The 20,829-nt window shown below is 39.5% G+C and overlaps 1 protein-coding gene across 1 annotated transcript; it reads right to left on the reverse strand.

Annotated features, from left to right (window-relative positions):
- Nucleotides 1-759: 759 nt before the first annotated feature.
- Nucleotides 760-18,919, reverse strand: Dld (dihydrolipoamide dehydrogenase). Its single transcript, XM_029540804.1, has 14 exons — nt 18,773-18,919; nt 17,060-17,138; nt 12,366-12,445; nt 10,932-11,000; nt 10,287-10,356; nt 8,816-8,916; nt 8,305-8,448; nt 7,500-7,601; nt 4,735-4,925; nt 3,881-4,051; nt 3,137-3,326; nt 2,694-2,831; nt 1,581-1,670; nt 760-1,484 (listed from the first exon to the last, which is right to left on the reverse strand). The coding sequence occupies exons 1-14, from the start codon at nt 18,809-18,811 to the stop codon at nt 1,419-1,421; spliced, it is 1,530 nt and encodes a 509-aa protein (XP_029396664.1). The 5' UTR covers nt 18,812-18,919; the 3' UTR covers nt 760-1,418.
- Nucleotides 18,920-20,829: the final 1,910 nt, after the last annotated feature.

Consider the following 20,829-nt stretch of genomic DNA (forward strand, 5'->3'; position numbering starts at 1 on the left):
ACAATTTCCACTGCAAACTGTTAAAACAGTTTGGAGTTGAGCCAGTTTAACTGATTTTTAAAAATTGTAGAGAGAGGTAATTAAAGACTAGAAACAAAATCTTGAACTACAATTGTGCAACATTATTAAAGCATCGGAATGTCACTGATCTTTCATATCTTTATAGATAATTAAATGTTTAGCCTGTACTTTACATCACAATATTGCTAGAATCAATATTATTCCCACTTGACTTAAAACTATATCCTTTAAGTTGCAGTCAAGTGAATACCTTTGTATATTTTTAAGTACTTATCAATTTAGGAGGTACTCGAATCTGAAATGAAAAACTTAGATGTAACATATAAAGTACTAGACTAGTATTTAGTTCATTGCCTTTGTTGAGATACTTAGTCATTTTAACATTTAGATGTTCAATAACATCAAAAAATATAATCTGTAGCACTCTTAAAAAATGGCCATTTACTAAGGTTAAAAACATAAAAAAAAAATTACAATCGACCATTTACTAAGCCAAGGAAATCCACATAGAAAAATACAGCATATTAGAGATTCCCTTACACTCCCCCTCCTAAAGCACAGGTTAAACATTTAGTAATTACCTGTAGAACAAATGAAAGGCAATGACAACACAAATACCTTAATACTGTTGTACAATGTAAAAACATTTCAGTGCTACAGATGGAACAATTAAAAGGTGATCAGAGGTAGTTAAGAATTAGACCAATCTTAATATACACTCAGAATAACCAGTAAATAAATACTTAAGACATGTTTATTTTGGTATCTTCATTCCCTGGTATAATCATAAGTCTCCATTTAATAGTTCTGTAGATAAAAATCTTCATTTAGGCAACTGAATGCCCTTTAGACTTATAGACCTATAACTTTAATGTTTAAACTACCTCTAAACTGCCAGGAATTTGGAAGTTAAATAAATGAGAGACAATCACTTTTATTTACATAAGTTGTTTGTACATATTTGAATCTTGTTCTAGTCACGGACTCGTTTCCAATATGAAAACCAAAAAACTTTGCCAGTTTTCTTCAAGTTGTTCTCATGTATTCTCCAGCTCCTTCCTTGTCAACAGATTCACCTCCACTAAATTAGAGGTAAAATCTATTAGTGCTAATTCAGTGAAGTTGAATCTCGTAGACAGTAGGAAAACAGGTCAAAAACTTTCCAGGCTTCTTCTATATGTAATTTTCTGTTTGCATTAATGCACTGGAACAAGATAATGTGAAATATAGGTACAAGGTTATTCCATTCTGTTCAAACCTACTAAAGACCTTCCAGAAGTTTCATAATTTCATCCTACAAATTCTTGGAACTGGGAGATTATCCTGTTCAAAAATGTAATGTTGACAAAAGCTTCCAGATTTTTAAAAAAAAAAAAAAAACAAAAACAATCTTCCAATTAAAAGTTGATTGGTTTGCCAAAAGCTGCAGCCAAGTTTGCTTCTCTAAAAGCCTCTGATAAGGTCTGCAAGGGAGAACAGTTCACAGTTAAACATGAATAGTTACGGATCAAAAGAAAACGTGGGTAGCCATTAAGCATGTGTGTATTGGTAATAATTACCGGATGCGCATGGCAGACTCGAGCTATATCTTCACAGGAAGCGCCATATTCCAATGCCAGGGCAGCTTCATTCACCATTTCTCCAGCACCCTTGAAATGAAAAATTATGTTTTTAAGGCAAAAATAACTCACTGTGATTTAAAAAAATTTTTTCAGGCTTTTAGGCTTTCACAGTTTAAATCTGTCTAAACTTCTATTATCACAACGGTTGAAGAAAAGTCAGAAAAGTTTCCCAGTCAAGAAAACACTAGGAGAAATGTAACAGAGGAGAAGCTTGAGCTCTGAAGCCACTTTGCTATTTTTATGTGTTTATGTTTGACTGAAAAATAGCACCTCTCCCCTAATGCTGTAAAAGTAAATATGAACAGTGAGTTTTAAGTCATAAGAAGTGTCACAGGAAGAACTTAGATACTGTTAACTTTACTGGCTACCACACAGCAGGGAAATAGACTTCAGACTCAGTGATATCTCGGTCTTTCCTCAGGAGGTGACAAAAGTCGGGAAGCAGAGTGGTCTACACCAAGAGCACACTAAGCATGTGTCCAGGCCCCAAACTGCAAACCATGCCTGGCCTGCTAGGAAAAGGAGAGTGCGGCAGGAGAGATGGCACTGGCTGCTCTCGCAGAGGACCCAGGTTTGGTTCCCAGCAACCACATGGTAGCTCACAACTCTAGTCTCGGTGGATCCAAAGCTTTTTCCTAGCCTCTGTGGGCACTTTATGCATGTTGTGCACAAACATGAATGTAGGCAAACACCCTTACACATAAAATAAAAATTAAAAAAGTTAATGAGTGAAGAAGAGGAGCAGAAAGATGAAGTCAGAAAGAAGGGTAGGGAAGGCGGAGCAAAGTGAGACCAGAGTCAGCGAGGCTTCATCCCAACAGTCTGAGGTGGTCAAACATCACTCGTGGCACTAGTGGTAAATAGGCAGTGTGCAAGCGGGTGATATGGTAGGCGAGACTGTGCCAGTGCTGTTGTGGTACCTTGCTAAGAGCAATGCACAGAACTCTCTCAAATCAGCAATAGCAGAGTAGAGACAACAAGTGTACCAAAGTCAATCTATGAAATGATTCCCAGAGATCTTTCTGGGGTTCCTCTGACTGCAATACTTACTGGTCCTAGAATATGTGCTCCCAGCACTCTATCTGTTGATTTATGTCCAAGAATCTTCACCATGCCATCTGTGTCAGCATTTGTTTTAGCTCGGCTGTTTGCAGCAAATGGGAATTTTCCAATTTTGAACTCAATACCCTGGAGAGAACATAAATGAGAGCATATATTAAGCATTCTATAAGTATGTTCGCATTAGTGAAACCATCTCCCAAATGTTAGGAAAGACAATCCCATGAAAGTAATTGTTCAGGGCACACAGAATAAAATTTAGTATAGAAAGAAATGTAAGCAAATATAAATGCCATTTGGCTGTATTCCAAAGCCAAATATACATAAGCTCTAATGTTCTACAGAGTTACTAAAGGCAAAGATATGTTTTCTAGTCACTGGTGCCATTAGTTTAAATCCCATGATGGAGTAAAACTGCCCATCCTTAGGATTACCTCTTCTTTCAACTGTTCTTCTGATTTGCCAACCCAAGCAACCTCGGGGTGTGTGTAAATCACTGATGGCACACAATTATAATCAATGTGCACAGCACCGCCTGCCATCCCTTCAACACAGATGATGCCTTCATCTTCTGCTTTGTGAGCCAACATTGGACCAGCAACCACATCTCCAATAGCATAGATACTACCAGGAAAAAGAAACGCATGTCAAAGGAAATTTAGTTATACCACAGAAGCATAGGTCTAACTAGTAAGTCACCAAAAAGTACAGTCAATCAAATGCAGCTCTTTAGAAACCAGAGCTAAATATCTAATCTTTGAGCCATAAAAATTCAATTACTTATATTTAATTTAGTCTTATTTTCAAAATAGTATCTAAAATAAATTTGTAATTATTGAAAATGCCAACACTCTCAAGCCTGGGAGAGATATGAGGATCACTAGAATCTAGTTCAAGACTAGCTTAGACCACAGAGCAAAATTTCATCTCTAAATAACATCGACAGTTGAATAGCAAATAAAATACTTTTAAGTATGATATTAGTAATTAGAAAGGATTAAAACAGTCTTTATCACTATTACTTTTACAACCTTGAGCAAGTTGCTAGGGAAGAAATGCTAGACATTTCTTTACAACATACCTGCCTCACCATGGATCGTTTTTATCTTTAGAAAGAGTCAAAAATATCATGCATATAACATTTTTTAAAAGAAAACATAGGTAATTATTCAACTTACTTTGGAATTTTAGTTTGAAATCTGTTATTGACTGGAATTCTACCTTTGGGATCTAGTTCAATTCCAAGCTCTTCTAGTCCCAAATTCTGAGTAAAGGGCCGCCGACCAATGCAAACCAAGAGTACATCACAAGTGATAACTTCAGCCTTACCACCAGAAGCAGCTTCGACACTAAAGAACAAACAGTGTGAGCTGTAAACACAGTCCTACATCAGCAGCTGAAAGGAGCCAGGGCATTTCTAGTGTCTGTACTTCATTATTCACACAAGTCATGCAAATTCTTAAAAGTTTATTTTTAAAATGTCATAAAACCAGGCAGTGTAACACAGTGGTAAGAACATAGTCTCATGGCTGACAAGGGAGCATAGTGGTAGAAAACTTACTTAGCATGCATGACATCTTTAGGGTTTTGTCCCCAGGACTTCAAAAAAAACTCCAATGATCTCAGAAAGATCCATGTTCAAGCCTCTTTCCAACTGTCTGATTGTGAAGTTACTTTGTTACATTAGGTAAATATTTAATGAGTATCAGATACATGTTATTAACTTAAGTAAACCACCATCAAACTCCCCATGTTCTAACAATGCTAAATAAGATTTTCTAAACACAAGGGACTTTAAATTTTATGAATATATATAATGAAAAATATCACAATGAGTCTATATGATTAAATTTTTTAGCATCAACTAATTCATAAATTTTAACTGGCTAATTTGATGGGCAATACTGTGTAATACAAAGCATTAAGATGATTCTGAGTTATAAAAAGTTTAGACTACATTTACTAATCTGAAAATGAGTACTTTTTGAGATAAGCAAGGGTGATTTGCCAAAAACAAATGTATCATACTTACGACACATCAATTTTTCCATCTGACTTCTTGGTGGCACCAGTAACTTTTGTATTCAGTTTAAACTTAAAGCCTTGCCTCTGAAGTATACGTTGAAAATTTTTAGATATCTCCATGTCGATTCCAATTCCACCCACATGACCCAAAAATTCAACTGCTGTCACATCTGCACCAAGCCTTTGCCAAACTGAACCCTAAAATTAATTTTTAAGAAAAATAAATCACCTAAGTTTCCATAGCAACATTTACTAATTATCTCAAATATTGCAATATTTAGGGGAAGTTCTGGGATTTAAAAGGAAACTCGTTTAAGATTATCTATTAGTCATCTATTCCACATTTACTTACTATAAGCCAGATCCATTGTGACCATTAGGCATATGTTATAAAACAGTAAAATCTGGTGTCCCTGGGAACTTTACAATTATGGTAGAGAAAGTCAACTGCCAATACATAAACTTCATGCTGGAAGATCATAAAGAGCTATAAGGAAGAGGAGAAAACAGATCCAGGGCCAGCTTAGATAGCATGATTGGATGCTATCTAAGGCTTCCTTCCATCTAAGTAACATTTACATGGGAGAATGAAGGAAACCAACTATAGCACTGACTGAGAGAAGAACGTCTAAGGCAGAGGAGAAGTACACGGATCCTGAGATTAAAGAAGTATGATATTGATCTTGCCCTGGCTTCAGCGCAAGTTGCTTCAGCTGTAAACCCAGGACCTGCCCTGAACCTGGATTAATGACCCTCAGCCTTCATCACAGCAGCCTCTTTGTGCAGTAGATGGTGACTAACACAGAAACATTCATATAGTCACTATACAGAAAGAATAAGAGGCTATGGTGTGCCCAACTCTAAATCCCTTCCCCCAAGGCACATCTATTCCCCCAAGGCTCAGCAATCATTGCAGAAACTGGGACAGGAAGATTCTAAGAGCCATCAAACATTCATAGCAAAACAGTGTTTGCTGGGCATGGCAGGGCCATTGCACACAAGGAACTCATATCATAGTGGCTGTGACTGCATGTATAAGACCTGTACCAGATTAAGAGCACCATCATCTTTGCATGGACAGGGAGAGGCTGATAAAACCCCACCCCTAGATGAGAAGGTGCTGCAGAGGTTACGTTTTCTACAGGAATGGAGTACCAAAAAAGCTATCCATGCTCCAGAAAATGGCCTTCGCCCATGCACACAGCACTAAAGGGATTCAGTGAGTTTAGAGAGAATACACGAAGGTGACAGGGCAAAGTGGTGGGAGGGACAGAGGAAAATCTGGAGTGGAGAGAATGGAGGGTGGATGTTATGAAAATATAAGCGTGTAAGAAAATCTCAATTAAAAAAAAAGAAATCTGAATAAGCCATTTAAAAATAAATAAATAAAAAATAAAAAGATAAACCAGAAGGTAGATGTAAATCCTGCACGAGATGGAAAAAAAGAAAAGAAGGTAACTGGGGACACACGGACACACGGACGGACACACACACACACACTCTCTCTCTCTCTCTCTCTCTCACAAGAAGGCTGACTGACATAAATATAAGCATGTGTCTGCAAGGAAATGCACCTGAGCATGTGTGGTACCTAGGTATAAACAGAGGCATGTTCAACTATAAATCAAAAGGAAAATAAACAGGAACTCAGCTGGCAGAGGCAGGAAGACTGCTGCAAGTCCAAGGCCAGACTAATCTACATAGCAAGTTCTAGGCTAGTCAGGGCTATATGAGACCTTCTCTCATTAAAAGGGAGAGAACAGCAGGTAGAAAGTAGACCAAGTTTAAAGAAAGAAGAGAAGCAACCACCACAGAACCGAGTCACTGAGAAGGCTATGAAGTACGAAGGAGGTGAAGACGCTACTCCCAGGAGCAGGAAGAACAGAAGAACTATGAGACAAGGCACTTTCAAACCTGGAGCATGAGCATGAGGTGAGGAGCCCTGTCCAGCCCATGCTTTCTTTCTCCTGCCCGTTACTCAGGAGTCATGTAAGGTAGGAGACAGCGTGCCAGTAAGGTAGAGCAGGAGCGGGTAAGGAAGCGGCCATGGCAGAGACTAGTACTCAGCTAGGGAAACAAAGGCTCCTCAGCCAGGCTGGCACCAATCTGAAGGGTCTACTTTCCTGCAGGCGCAGGTAGCACCCTGGGGGTCGCAGAAGAGGACTGTTTTTCAGTATGTCAAGGGTTATCAGATTAAAAAAAAAAAAAGAGAGGGACCAGTTTCAATGCTCAGAAATGATGAGAAAACAAAGGGCATACTAAAGACTAATGATTTACCTAAATAAGTTATGTTGGAGGAAAAGGTGTATCTGTTATTACTGGCAGTTTTAAGCAAAACTCAATGACTGACCTGACATGTTATACAAAAACAACAACAAATAGAAGTAGGTTTTTTGTTTTGCTTTGCTTTAAGACTCGTTTTTATGTAAATGGGTGTTTGCCTGAATGGATGTCTGGGCACCTCGTATATGCTGGGTGTCCTCAGAAGCCAGAAGAGGGCAGAGATTCTCTAGAACTGGAGCCATAGATAGTTGAAAGTCGCCATGTGGGTGCTAGGACCTGAACCTAGCTCCTCTGCAAGAGTTACTCTTGAGCACTGAGCCATCTCTCCCTTTTGAGATGGCTACCTGAAACCTTCCCAATCTTGTCCTTTTGAGTCCCCTGATAAAATAGTATGTGCAGCTAACCATTAAGCTATCCCTCCAGCCTCCAAGAAGAGGTTTTAAGTCCCTTTCAATCACAAAGCAGCAAGAAAAGGAAAATCCTTCTTACCAGTTCTACACCAATTACTCCTGCACCAATAACGACCAGCTTCTCTGGAACTTTTTTTAAGGATAAAGCTCCTGTAGATGACACTATAGTATCTTCATCAATCTATAAAAAGGGCAAAAACAACAATCAGAATTACTTGTGAAAACCTAGTATGACATCATCTTGATCTCATCCAATAAAATTTTGCATCATTTATTTGCTTTGATGCTATCTATAGATATATCACAACTTCTTTAGCATTCAAAATGCTACTCTGAAATGTTATCACTGACAGAGACAGTCTTGGCTGCTGTGTAGTCCTGGCTGCTAACCCTGCTGACCACTGACCTCATAACAATCTTTCTTTCCTGCCTCTGCCTCCCAAATGCTGGGATCACAGACACTCACCACCATGCCTGCTTACCTTTATGTTGAACACAAATATATTATAAAGTGTTCTATATCTTATCACAATCACTACAAAATAATGAGAAGTAACTCTGCAATGCTAAATGGTTGCCAAATTTGTGTTTCAGTCAGCATTTATTTTATTTTATTTTTTAAAGATTTATTTATTTATTATATTTAAGTACACTGTAGCTGACTTCAGACACTCCAGAAGAGGGCATCAGATCTTGTTATGGATGGTTGTGAGCCACCATATGGTTGCTGGGACTTGAACTTGGGACCTTAGGAAGAGCAGTCGGTGCTCTTACCCGCTGAGCCATCTCACCAGCCCTCACCAGCCCTCAGTCAGCATTTATAAATAGGATAAACTTATAAAAACCTGTTAGGTTGTAAGAGATGAATCAGAAAGCATAAATACCGTGATTCCAGGAAAAGGTGTAACTTCTGAGCCCGTAGCTACAAGGATGTTTTTGGTATCAATAACCTGAGTGCCGCCATCGGCTTTTGTAGCTGTAACTTGATTCTTGCCAGTTATCTTTCCAAATCCATTGACGTGAACAACCTTTATAAAGTAATATTTACCAATTCACAATGTTTAAATGTTTTTCTGATAGGAGTAACAGGAACAATACTCTAGGTAATACAGAATATAAAATTCCTTAAAAATATACAATGCATGTAGCAGCAAAAACACTATCTCAGAGACAGGCGTTTTAGGGTAGTGTAATTTTGGATTTTCTTTTGGTTTTTATTCTTTATAGGGTTTCGATTATAATAAATGCATTACATTAATTTTTAAATGTTTTAGTATTATTAGAAATTAAATCAATATCCCATAGCAGGCCAAGATCATAAAACATGGCTATTAGCACAAAGCAATTATTTCATGTATATGTAAAATAAAACAGATCTGAGCACTGGACACCAACCTTATTTTGTTTGAATAAGTGGGCAATCCCCCCTGTTAATGCTTTTACTGCAGAATGCTTCTGCTCCATCATCTTCTCTAAATTCAAGCGAACTTCTGGTACTGTAATTTGTTAAATAAATCTTTTCATTATTTAAACTCTGGAAGCAATATGTGATAGTTCCCAAGATCTGAAAATATTCATCTTAATGTTGATAAAACTTTGTAAAAGATAGCATTAACTTCTAAAACTTAATGACTGTCATGACCACACCCAGTAAAGCCACACCATCCGGTCAAAAGAACAGAACCTATCAAGCACTGTGCATCGGTGCCAAAAATGCAGTCCAAACCAGAAACATCCTATTTCACTGTGGCACATTCTACAAGTACTTTATGATGGTTATTAGTCTGGAAGATAGATAAAATAAAAATAACAAAGTAGACCATCACCTGAAGTTATAAATAAAAACAAAGGTTAAAAACTTCATGAAACCAGTAGCCGGGCGTGGTGGCGCACGCCTTTAATCCCAACACTCAGGAGGCAGAGGCAGGTAGATTTCTGAGTTCGATACCAGTCTGGTCTACAAAGTGAGTTCCAGGACAGCCAGGGCTATACAGAGAAACCCTGTCTCAAAAAACTAAAAAAAAAAAAAAAAATTAAGTATATATTTGAATATTCCAAAATATAAAAAAGCATAATGAGTTTAACTAGGTTTTAAATTCATTTAACTCAGAACATTAAAGCAACAATGTAATTCAATTCAACAGAACTGCAGAGGTAGAGACACAGCAATCAGTCCATGAAGCCAACACACAGACAGACTCTTAAACATTTCTGACTGACAAAGGCCACCAAGCTAACAGGAAAAGCTTGCCTATATTACATGTTTCCTGACACTCCTATGTCTTCTAACATCAGGGTACTTTCACAGAGTGTGACATACCTGCTGTAACATACACACATCATCTACATACACTGAATGGCCTGCCTACACAGCCTCTCTCAGAAACCTACTTCTGTAAAAAGAATGCCACAAAGTGCATTATGTCTGTCTTACGACTGGAGAAAAGGGATAAAACTGGCACCCCTAAAGACATGGTAACTGAAGACAATGCAAACTCCATGCCAATGTCATGAACGGTCTTCTCTCGAGCCTCTCCCTGTTCCCGCTCCCGCTCTCTGCTCTTTTCACAACTCAGGTGGCCACTATCCATTCTCCTTTCAATCTTACCTGCAACAGCACAGCAATCAGGAATCTACCAAGTTATGAGGGAAATAAAAACTGACTCTTCACTGACACCCCACCCCCTAAAACAAAAAAAGGCATAGGAGCTGTGATGGTAGTCTGAACTAAACATTCTTATATAAATGTCTCCAAATTTCAAGATTTTTATCTCAGTTATCCTTCAATAAATACCTGTTCACACACATCAGTATTTACCAAGAAGGGTCAAGTACATATGGTACTAACTATAAAAGGTATACTTACTTTCAATTCCCCTAGATGCAAAATCTTTTCCATGGGCCATATGGTAATAATGAGAATTATTTAATAAAGCCTAAAAGAAGTAAGGCAAATTTACCAAATATGCATAAACAGGCTCTGTAACAAGAAAGCACTTTCAAAATGACATTTCTATTTAAAATAGTACATACTACCATACAAATTCATCTTTCCTTCTCACACAATTAACCTAAGATAAATAATACTGACATAAAACGTCATAGACAATCATAGGCAAACAAGAATAAAGAACAAAACAAAGCTGCTATATTCTTTAAAAGTAAAACAATAAGAACACATTTCAAGGTGGCAGGTTAAAAGGGACCTGTTTTCACAGGCAAGAATTTTAAGAACAAAAATTTTACTAATTATCTTTTCAGTAGCAATGGAAAGCTAAAGAGAAAACAAAAACAAGACCAGAACAAAAGAGTCTGGAACAGGAAGAACTTCCAGAATATATGACATTCAGGAGGGTGTCAGCACTAGAAGACTTACATAGAAAAAAAGTAGTATAAACATATTCAGATACCTTCTAAGGAACTGTATTAGACTACCAAGTTGATTCACTACACCTCTGCAGTCAGCAGCTAACACAATGCACTCTCTGCAGTGTGTGGAACACATGCTTACCTTTGAAGGGATACAACCAACATTCAAGCATGTTCCACCTAGTGTCTCATTTTTCTCAATGCAGACTGTCTACAATCAAAGAGAACATTATTTAATAACAGGTAACATGCATGTTTTATTTCACTAGGATTCCAAATATATGTCTTAATTGACTGTAAAGTAAGCTACTCAATCTGTGTTTCTTCAGACTCTAAGTACCCTTTGAGGGCCAATCCTGTAGATCCAAAGCTGCAGGATCTCCATGACACAGGGCAACAACAGGTTATCTGAGAGGAGTCTCAGTGAGGAGTCAGTACTGATAGAGTAGCAGAAGCCAGAGGCCTAGAAGCAGACCGATGACTCATTGCAATTAACATTGACCAAGTAAAGCTATGTGGACAGAAGGATGGACTGTGGCACACTGACACACAAGTAAAGATGTGTGGACATAAGGGTAGACTGTGGGGCACACTGGCACACAAGCAACAATGTACAGACATAAGGGTAGACTGTAGGACTCACTGGCACACTACAACTTCCACAAGATGGTTTTCTTTTTTTTATTCCTTTTTCAATTTCTTGGGGGATAGGGGGTTGCAAGGACAGAGGAGGGAATGGAGAGATGAGTGGGATTGGGGTACATGATGTAAAATTCATTTAGAATCAATAAAAAGTTTTGTTTTTTTTTTAAAAAAAGAACCTTTTGCCGGGCCTGGTGGCACAGGCCTTTAATCCCAGCACTCGGGAGGCAGAGGCAGGAGGATTTCTGAGTTCGAGGCCAGCCTGGTCTACCTAGTGAGTTCCAGGACAGCCAAAGCTATACAGAGAAACCCTGTCTCGAAAAAAAAAAAAAAAAAACAAAACTAAAAAAGAACCTTTTGAATTTTATCATCTGAATAATAGAAACTAGGCTAATTCTAGAGTGAATTATTCTAAAAAAATTTTTGTCTAACATAACTATATTGTTTTACTGTTAACACTGTTATCTCAAATACATTAACAAACTAAAATGAAGTACTTCAGAAGAAAAATAGCTGGCTTTTCTATACTATGAGACTTCTACAATCAATAAAGCCCATCAATATCAGGTTTACAAATAATCAATAGTTAAAAAAAAAAAATTTCCTGAGCTTGAGAGGTGGCTCAGTTGATTAAGAGAAGTAGCTACTCTTCCAAGGGACCTAGGTTCAATTCCCAGCATCCACACAGCAGCTCACAACTGTCTGTAACTCCATTCCCAAAGGATCGGATGCCAACTTCTAGCCTCATGTGGGCACCACATGCATACAGTGCCCAAACATACATGAATGCATATAAAACATCCAAAGACAAATATGTTTTTTAAAAAATATTTTAAAAATTATTTCCCATGTGTTTACCTGCAAAGTATTTTGTAACTAAAACCAGCTTGGCCCATAATAAAACAAAGCAACCTCTATTTCGGGTCTATCTTACCTTAAAGCCTAACTGGGCAGATTTGATGGCAGCAACATATCCTCCAGGTCCAGAACCTATCACTGTCACGTCAGCCTCAACTGTAACAAGAACAGATTGATATAAAATAGTAAACTACTAGCATTTACCACAACACTCCAAATAATCAGCATGTTCAATATAGCATTATTTTGTTCCAAGATATCTGGTGTACTCTGATGCTTCTAAAAATGGCACAATATTTGCGATCCCACTTTTGTCGCTATAAGATATGTAAATAAAAAAAGGTTATGAACCCTATCTATATCCTGGTTATATACTACTTACTGGTTATTGTATGCCAGATGACGTAACTCCCTTATAACATGAGGAGGGCAAGGATGACATAAGAGGTTCAGAAATAAACTGACTAGCCTCAACTATCTAGTTATTGACTCTACCTCTGGTATTCTTCCTTTTATTTAATACAATCCCATTCTTGAGTTTCAACCTTATATTAAAATCACAAAAAAGCAAAGCTTTCAACCACTAATGAGGTGACCTTAGGTGAATAATTTGACATGCTTCATTTTAACCCCTCATCTGCAAAATAACCACACAAACACCCACCTTCCTTTATAGTGATAATACAGAATGCTGAGGGCTGAAAATGGCTTAAACTGTCACTAGCCTTAATCTCCAAGTTATTTTGTAAACTTCTCCCATAAATATGATATACTCACTCTTATTCCAAAGTATTCATCATCTGAAATCTTAAATTGAAACAATTCACTTTCTGAACATAACCTTAAAAACTTTTAGTCTTTAAGAATAAAATAAGGTCCCAGCACTTGGGAGGCAGAGGCAGGCAGATTTCTGAGTTTGAGGTCAGCCTGATCTACAGAGTGAGTTCCAGGACAGCCAGGGCTACATAGAAAAACCCTGTCTCGAAAAAAAAAAACAAAACCAATAAATAAATAAATAAATAAATAAAATAAGGATTTAAACAAATCTATTTAATAACTATACAACCTTAGTTGTATATGAAGTTCAAATAATAACTATACAACTCAAATTCTTTTTTTTAAAAGATTTATGTATTATTATATGTATACGAGTACTGTAGCTGCCTTCAGACACACCAGAAGAGGGCATTGGATCCCATTACAGATGATTGTGAGTCACCATGTGGTTGCTGGGAATTGAACTCAGGACCCCTGGAAAAGCAGCAGTCAGTGCTCTTAACTGCTGAGCCATCTCTCCAGCCCCCCACAACTCAAATTCTTAAGTTAAAAAAAAAAGTCAAGTTATTTGAGCACCAATATGAATAATAGTGATGATGTCTATATTCCAAAGTTGTTAATGACCAAAGAAAATACTTGTCAAAAACCTAGGGTGCTGAATACGTACTAAGCACTCAGTAAATGTTGCTTTCTTTCTTAGATCTGTCTCCCACATTCTCTTAGGCCAGACTTTAGAGAATGAGCATCCAGCCTCAGTCGCATTCCGGCAGCAGCCTATATTGCTACCCCTTGTGCCAGATCTGACAAGGCAGCTCAGATCTAATTTTCTCAGTCTTCGTTAATCCCCGTCTGTTACTCAAACAACTCTACCTTGCTAGGTATAGCACCTACATATCTTCCATATTTCTCTAATCTCATCTCCCACCCCATTCTGCACATCCATTAATACCAAGCTTCAGTAGTCACTTACATGCAAAGAATTAGCTAGCCTACATATACACAGTTATCTAGAACTACATACTGACAGCATGCATTGCACAGTCCAAACACTAAGCACTTGGAACATATATTCATAATAATTACCCTGCCTCTTATAATCTGATTAGAGAAAAATAAATTACCACAAAGTCCAACCAGTAACCACAATGATATTTAAAATAACCTTGACCCTATGATGGCTCTACTTAGAACACCTTACTGACTCCACACTTCCTATCTGAGAAAACAACTCTCAACCTTCGATGTGTCAGCACTATGACTTTTTTAGTAGTTTAAATAGACTGTGCTTTCTTCTATATTACAATAGTCACCCATTTCCGTACATCCCTCTTCAGACAATGTCTGGGTTTCTTTTCTTGTTGATGTGACAAAACACAGCAACTTAAAAAAGAGTTTATTTGGGATCACAGTTCAAGGTACTTTAAATCCATCATGACAGGGGACATCAGGAGCTTGAAGAAGCTGGGGACATCATATCCATAAATAGCGATCTCAGCTCACTTTCCCTATTTTATACAGTCTAGGATTCCCTGCCCAGGTAGTAATCCCCTCCACAATTAAAATGAATTTTCCCGATCAATTAATGTAATCAAGATATCTTCAAAGGCTAACCTAACCTCATGGGTAAGTCCCCAGACTTTTCTCCTAGGTGACACCAGATGCAGGCAAGATGACAAGTAACAACAGTCATTATATATATAAACATAAAATCCTCAAGAAAGAATTATGTAACCATTCCCTATCCACATACAGAGTTCATAAATCCCTATCCTTAGCCACTGGACTGTTTACCATGATTACAAGTATCTGTTAGATGTCTGTCTTCCTCAGGAAGACTGTGAAATCCAAAGAAGCTTAATTGTGTCTGTTTAGATCATCCAAGCAGCTAGCCAGTAACTTAGCACAAAACAAAAAACTTAGCACAAAAATTAAATACTTACTGAGATAATGAATATAATAAAACAGTGAATGAAAATATAACGGCAACGAGTCTGTGTCTGCTGTGAATACAAGGTCCTTATCAACAGGAATAGGGCCTCACACAGCCTGATGAATTTGCTTTATAAGAATATTCAAACATCTCTTAAGCGTTGAAACAGACATCCTATCACAAGCTTTGATTTCCTCAAGCTGGTCAACCAATACACTTCTATGAAAGCAGAATAAAAACAGTGGGTCAAGTGTCAAAAAGATTCTCCTACTTTTCTAAGAGCTTCTCTATTCATAACACAGGAAGGCTAACAGAGAAGTGTGGCAAAAGCAGGACAGACACGAGAACTTAAGACTGTCTGGAACAAAACTAACCCTGCACGTGTCAGATAAGAGTACTGGCATTTTAGCTGGTACTCTTCTGTATGGTAAGCATGCTGAATATTCTGTGATACAGTAACTGAAACAGACAGGACTGCAGTATTCTTTTATTCAGTAAGCATGCAGTGAGGACCAACTGTGCCATCTTAGGTACTAAAGAAAAATCAGTCTTTGCCCCAATAAAGCTTCTATTTTTGAGAGGAAAAGTTATTGAGTAAATAATTCAGCTTCATATAAGTGTATAAAATTATTGCTATTTCATCTATCCTAAAATATACTAATTTTATATTTACAATTTGACAATGTCGAGACATCCCCTCAAACCCCTTGATTAAAGGTTACTGTCTCTTAGTTTGTTTTTCTGTTGCTATGATCAACACCATGGCCAAAAGCAACTTAGGGAAGCCAAGACAGGAAGGAACCTAAAGGCAGGAACTAAAGCAGAAGGCCTAGACGAATGCTGCTTACTGGCTTGCTCAGCTTGCTTTCTTATAGCCCAGGCCTACCTCCTACAGTGGATTGGACCCTTCCATCACACACATGCCCACAGGCCAATCTGATGGGTAGAATTTCTCAAATCAAAGTCCCTTTTCCCTGGCGACTCTAGTTTGTGTCAAGTAGACAAGAGCTAACCATCATGGACTCACTCCATAAAATCTAAGTGCCTGTGCAAAGACTGAAAATAGGAGGCTCTGAATATACCCTAACATTCTGTTATATGACATCCAAGGCAGTCCTCTCATCTCCACGTCTGCACTGTGGTATGCACACAGGTACTCATACACGTATACACATCACAACACAAATCAAAATTAAAGAATAAAATACTTCTAAATACAAATTTTAATGGGCTCAGTAAATGTATCACTTCAATTCTTTTTGTAAGTTAAAACCTTATCAAAAACCCATTTATCCCAGTCCAAGTGTTTATAAAAAAAACCAAAACACCTAACTTTTATAGAAAATTCAAAACTTCAAGAAAGCATTAAGAAGGAAATTATACACCCCACAGCTCCCTTCTCTGTATATAACGGTAGTCTTAAAGAATTTCATTCAAGATTTCAAACATCATTATCATCACAGCTCTGAAACAACCAACACAATGTGGCCCAATAGACAAAATTAATTCTTAAAAGCTGTAATACATAAAAACGCTCAACTCAAAACCCACCAGCAGTTCTCCATCACCAGTGGAGTAAAATCCATACTGTCTGCCTAGAAAGACTTCCGTGATCGGATCCCTCGACCTCTCTGATCTTATTCCTTGGGGTTTTGCACAGCCACCTCGTCTTCTTGCTTTTCCTGGAGGTTCCTGAATTAAGATCCATCTGGGACCTTTCTCACTGAAGCAGCTTTTCATACCCTCCCTCCCGCCATCTCCTCAAAAGGCTTCCCTGACGTCCTCTCCCAGACTCCGAGTAACCTGCTTTAATTTTCAGTTTCTTCTCTAAACACTCAGGATACTTATGTGCTGTTCACCTTTTAATACCAGCCTCTGTCTTAAGAATGGGCTTGGCCATGTTCACCTCCTGTAGTATACAGGGTGTACAAACAACAGAAAACAAGCACATGGATTAACGCTAACACTAGAAGTTACTCTAACATCCACTTTCCTTTACATAACAAACATGGTTAGCGAGCAGGCAGCTAACCTGACTGAAAACTGCGGCGTCAGGTACTTACTTGGTTGATCCGCATAAGTTCTTAAAGGAACTGAAGAAACCCCTTGTAGGCCATGAGATATCCGATTGAAATGGCCTTTCTAGAATAGAAAAAAAAAAAAAGACAAAAGAAATTTTCCTGTTAAGTAAAATATAATTTTTAAAACAGGCTGGTGAAATAGCCTACTGGCTAAAGGCTCCTGCCACCAAGGGTGACTTCCCAAGTTTAATCCGTGGGAACTATATGGTGGCAGAGAATTGACTCCCAAAAGCTGTTTTCTGGCATTCTTTTATGTACTCTATCTTGCACGCTCATGCCTACAGGCATGTGCACAAGTAATACATGTAACTTAAAAGGTCGATGACCACTGGGGCAAATGTATCAAGCACTAATACTAATGGACTTTCTGTGCGGCAAACGTGTATCCTACCAATTTCACTTTTTTGTCTATAATATTAAACTTACACAATCTTACCTTGCCAGGTCTGCCTTATTATTATGAACATTCAACGAACCATCTCATATTAAACCTAATAAAAATATATTCAATGGCTTACAGTTTTATGAAAACTTTAGAAAGCATAGTTAATTTTATTGGCAAGGATCAGTTTAGTATTCTAATTAAAATCCCGAAACTTTGAATTCAGGTATTTGAGTACTTCAATGGCATTCATTTCACCTGTCATTCTGCTTCCTAACGAATCTACTTAACACTCTGGAATCACTGATGAGATCTATAAAGATGTTCTTAAGCCATCAACTGTGATCGGAAAGCTGGACTAGGAAAATGGACCAACAACGTGGTGGCCCCACATTCTGGAAGTTCCACAAATTGCATCATAATCTCACACTCTCTAAGCAGTGTGCCTACCATTTCCTAAGACCAGGGCCACATAAAGAAAGCACACTTCCAGCTCCTATCGCAGCGAGTAAGCAACGGAGGGCAGCGACAATACACTCTGATGCAGCAAGGTTTTTTACTTGAAGGCAACTTCTGCACCTGAGATCAAGACGTGCCGACCAAAGAGGGGCAAAGAACTGTCTGTACTGAGAGTTAGACGCAGCTCACCTTCTCCCTAAAACAGTGACATTTTGCGTGTCACATTAACTTTTAAGGACGCGGACGGCTCAGCTGTGAAGAGTCTCATCTCTGTATTGTCCCTAAATTTCTCAGGCTACCCTGCCACTAGGCCTCATACATTCAATTTGGCAGCAGTCAACTGGCAGGTGAAACGGGAAAGTTGTTTGGACGACCAACCGCTGCAATTAAAACTATAAGCCCCAGGGCCTGGCTGAGGGCAGGGTGCACTCGTTTCGAGACGTGAATGAAAACAGATCCTCGGAGGAGGAACTCGCAGGACGGTGTGAGGCTCTGGGCCGGTCGGGCCTCAAGGTTACTTCCCCGCCGTAGGAGAGTAGGCCACCCCCCGGGTCATTAGGATGAGGCGAAAGGTAGGAAGGGGCAGGCCGCGCGTGGCAAGGGTGATGTACTCGTCCCCGAACCCGGGTGAAGGCCCAGGCCCCTCGACCCGCGTCCGGATCGTGTGGGGCTGCGGGCGGGCGGTCATTCCGCAGCAGGGCCCTCCCTCGCCCGGGCTCGCGCTCCCCGCTGCCTCGGGAGGCCGCACAGAACCGGCATAGAGGCGGGGCCGCGGCGGCTCCCGGCGTCCGGGCCCACGAGCGGGCGTCTCTGTGCCGTTGGTCCAGCATCACCCCGGCGCGGGCGGCCCTCACCTTGGCCAAGGAGCGGTACACACGACTCCAGCTCTGCATCGTCCCTCGGTCCTGTCCCTCCGGCCAGGGGCTTTCACCTCCGCTGAACGCCTGGCAAGACTTAGCCAAGGTCTCCCCACCCTGCGCCTGCGCAACAGCTACGTCATCGCCGAGGAGCAGCGCGATTGGCCCGAGAGGCAGAGGCTTTCCGGGCGCTCCGTCGTGCTCTGTCGTGAAGGGCGCCGCGTTTGGTGGCAGCTGGGGAACTGGCGAACTGTTGCCCAAGTGACTGGAGTAGAGTTGCGAATTATCCTTGAAAGACGAACTGGATCAGTAAATAAAAATGTTGCTTCTTCAGTAAAGCCCACAGAAAGTAAAGTTTAAATAGGAAAGGAAGAAAAGTTTGGCAACTTGACAAGCTCATGGCTGTGCTTGACATTCGTGGGCAGTAGGCTTTATCCAGCTTTACAAACACCGTATGAAGTGTTTGCATTTTCTGGCTGGAGCCCTGCGAGGTTAAACTAAGAAAGCAAAGGAGAGGTCACTGCAGCCCTACGAACAACGGCTTTGGTTTTAATGGCTGGTTTACAATCTGTTCTGAAAGGCAATGGAAGGGGTAGGTGAGCCACAGACTCGAACCTTTTTTCTTCACCAACATCCTGTTCTGAGAACTGCGCTAACAAGAAGTATAGAAAACAAACTCCCTTCTATTTTCTGTATTTTGGAAGCACGGCTCCCTTGTAGAACAAACTAGAAGGGTTGGGATGGTGAGTAAGATGTTAGATTTTCATCGAGTGTGCACCTAAAGGTTTGCTAACTGTTGTCTATAAGGTTGAGCACAGAGGCCTAAGGCCTGATACCCACTCTGTAATAACAGCCTCTAGTTTAAACCTTAACTCTACACTTCTCAAAAGTTTACAGCCCAGGCACTGAACTCCATAGAGTTAAGGATTAGATGAATATTGCTTCTTACTATCTATGTCCATTTAGAAGGAAGAAGACATGAATAAATGATTTTTTTAATGTTATGACGAAAGCTACCTGTTACCAAATATTAATCACTACCACACCCCCTTTTTGTTTTCTTGAGTGTCTCACGTGTCCCAGGTTGGCTTCAAACTCAATATAGAGCTTAGAATGGCCTTGAATTTATAGTCCTCCTGCCTCATCTCCTGAGTGCTGGGATTACAGGTGCCCACCACCATTTTATGTGTTGCTGATTGCTGGGGATGGAACCCAGAGCTTCTAGTATGCCAGGCAAGCTCTGCCACCTGAGTTACATCTTAAGCCTTTCATAAGATAAGAGATTGTTCAGCTGGACAGATAGATATTCAGAATAGCATTTTCCAGGTTACGTACAGCTAAAGGTAGACATATCAAATACTGGCCAATGATCTCTATTTATTGCATGATAAATTACTTCTGATAATCTTTGATGGAATAACTCTCGTTATAGTGTATTTAAACCAAGTCCAAAGTTTAATACTTTTCCAATTAAAAAGTAAACTCGATTTCACCCTCTCTTGAATATGGACCAACCTTAGGCAAATGTCTCTTCTAATGAACAGAATGCAGCAGAAGTGATATTGGGTGACTCTCAGGCTAGGGACAGAAGCCCTCTCCTTCTCTTCCTCCTCCTCCTCCTCCTCCTCCTCCTCCACCTCCTCCTCCTCCACCACCTCCTCCTCCTTTTACTCCCTTTCCTCCTCTCCTCCCTCATCTTTCTCTCCTCACTTCTCTCTCCTCTCTCCCCCTTTCCCTCTGCCCTCCCTCTTATCTCTTTTCCTCTTCTTCTTCCTCCTCTTCCTTTTCTGTTCTTTCTCTTGCTTCTCCTTCTCTCTGCTCTCATCCATCTCTCTCTCCTCTTTCCTCTCTCCTCTCTTCCCCTTGCCCTCCTCCCCTTTCCCTCCTCTTTCCTCTTTCATTCTTACTCCTCCTTTCTCCCTAGCGCCTATCTCTGTAGGCAGTTTCTAACCTAAGTCCTCTCAATTGCCATATTTATGAACAAAATAAACATTTTCATTGTTTAGCCACTAAACCTTTTGGGACAGTCTGTTGTACAGCAGTGGATAGATTAA

The sequence above is a fragment of the Mus pahari genome, chromosome 7 (genome assembly GCF_900095145.1).
Source record: "Mus pahari chromosome 7, PAHARI_EIJ_v1.1, whole genome shotgun sequence".
Taxonomy (NCBI): domain Eukaryota; kingdom Metazoa; phylum Chordata; class Mammalia; order Rodentia; family Muridae; genus Mus; species Mus pahari.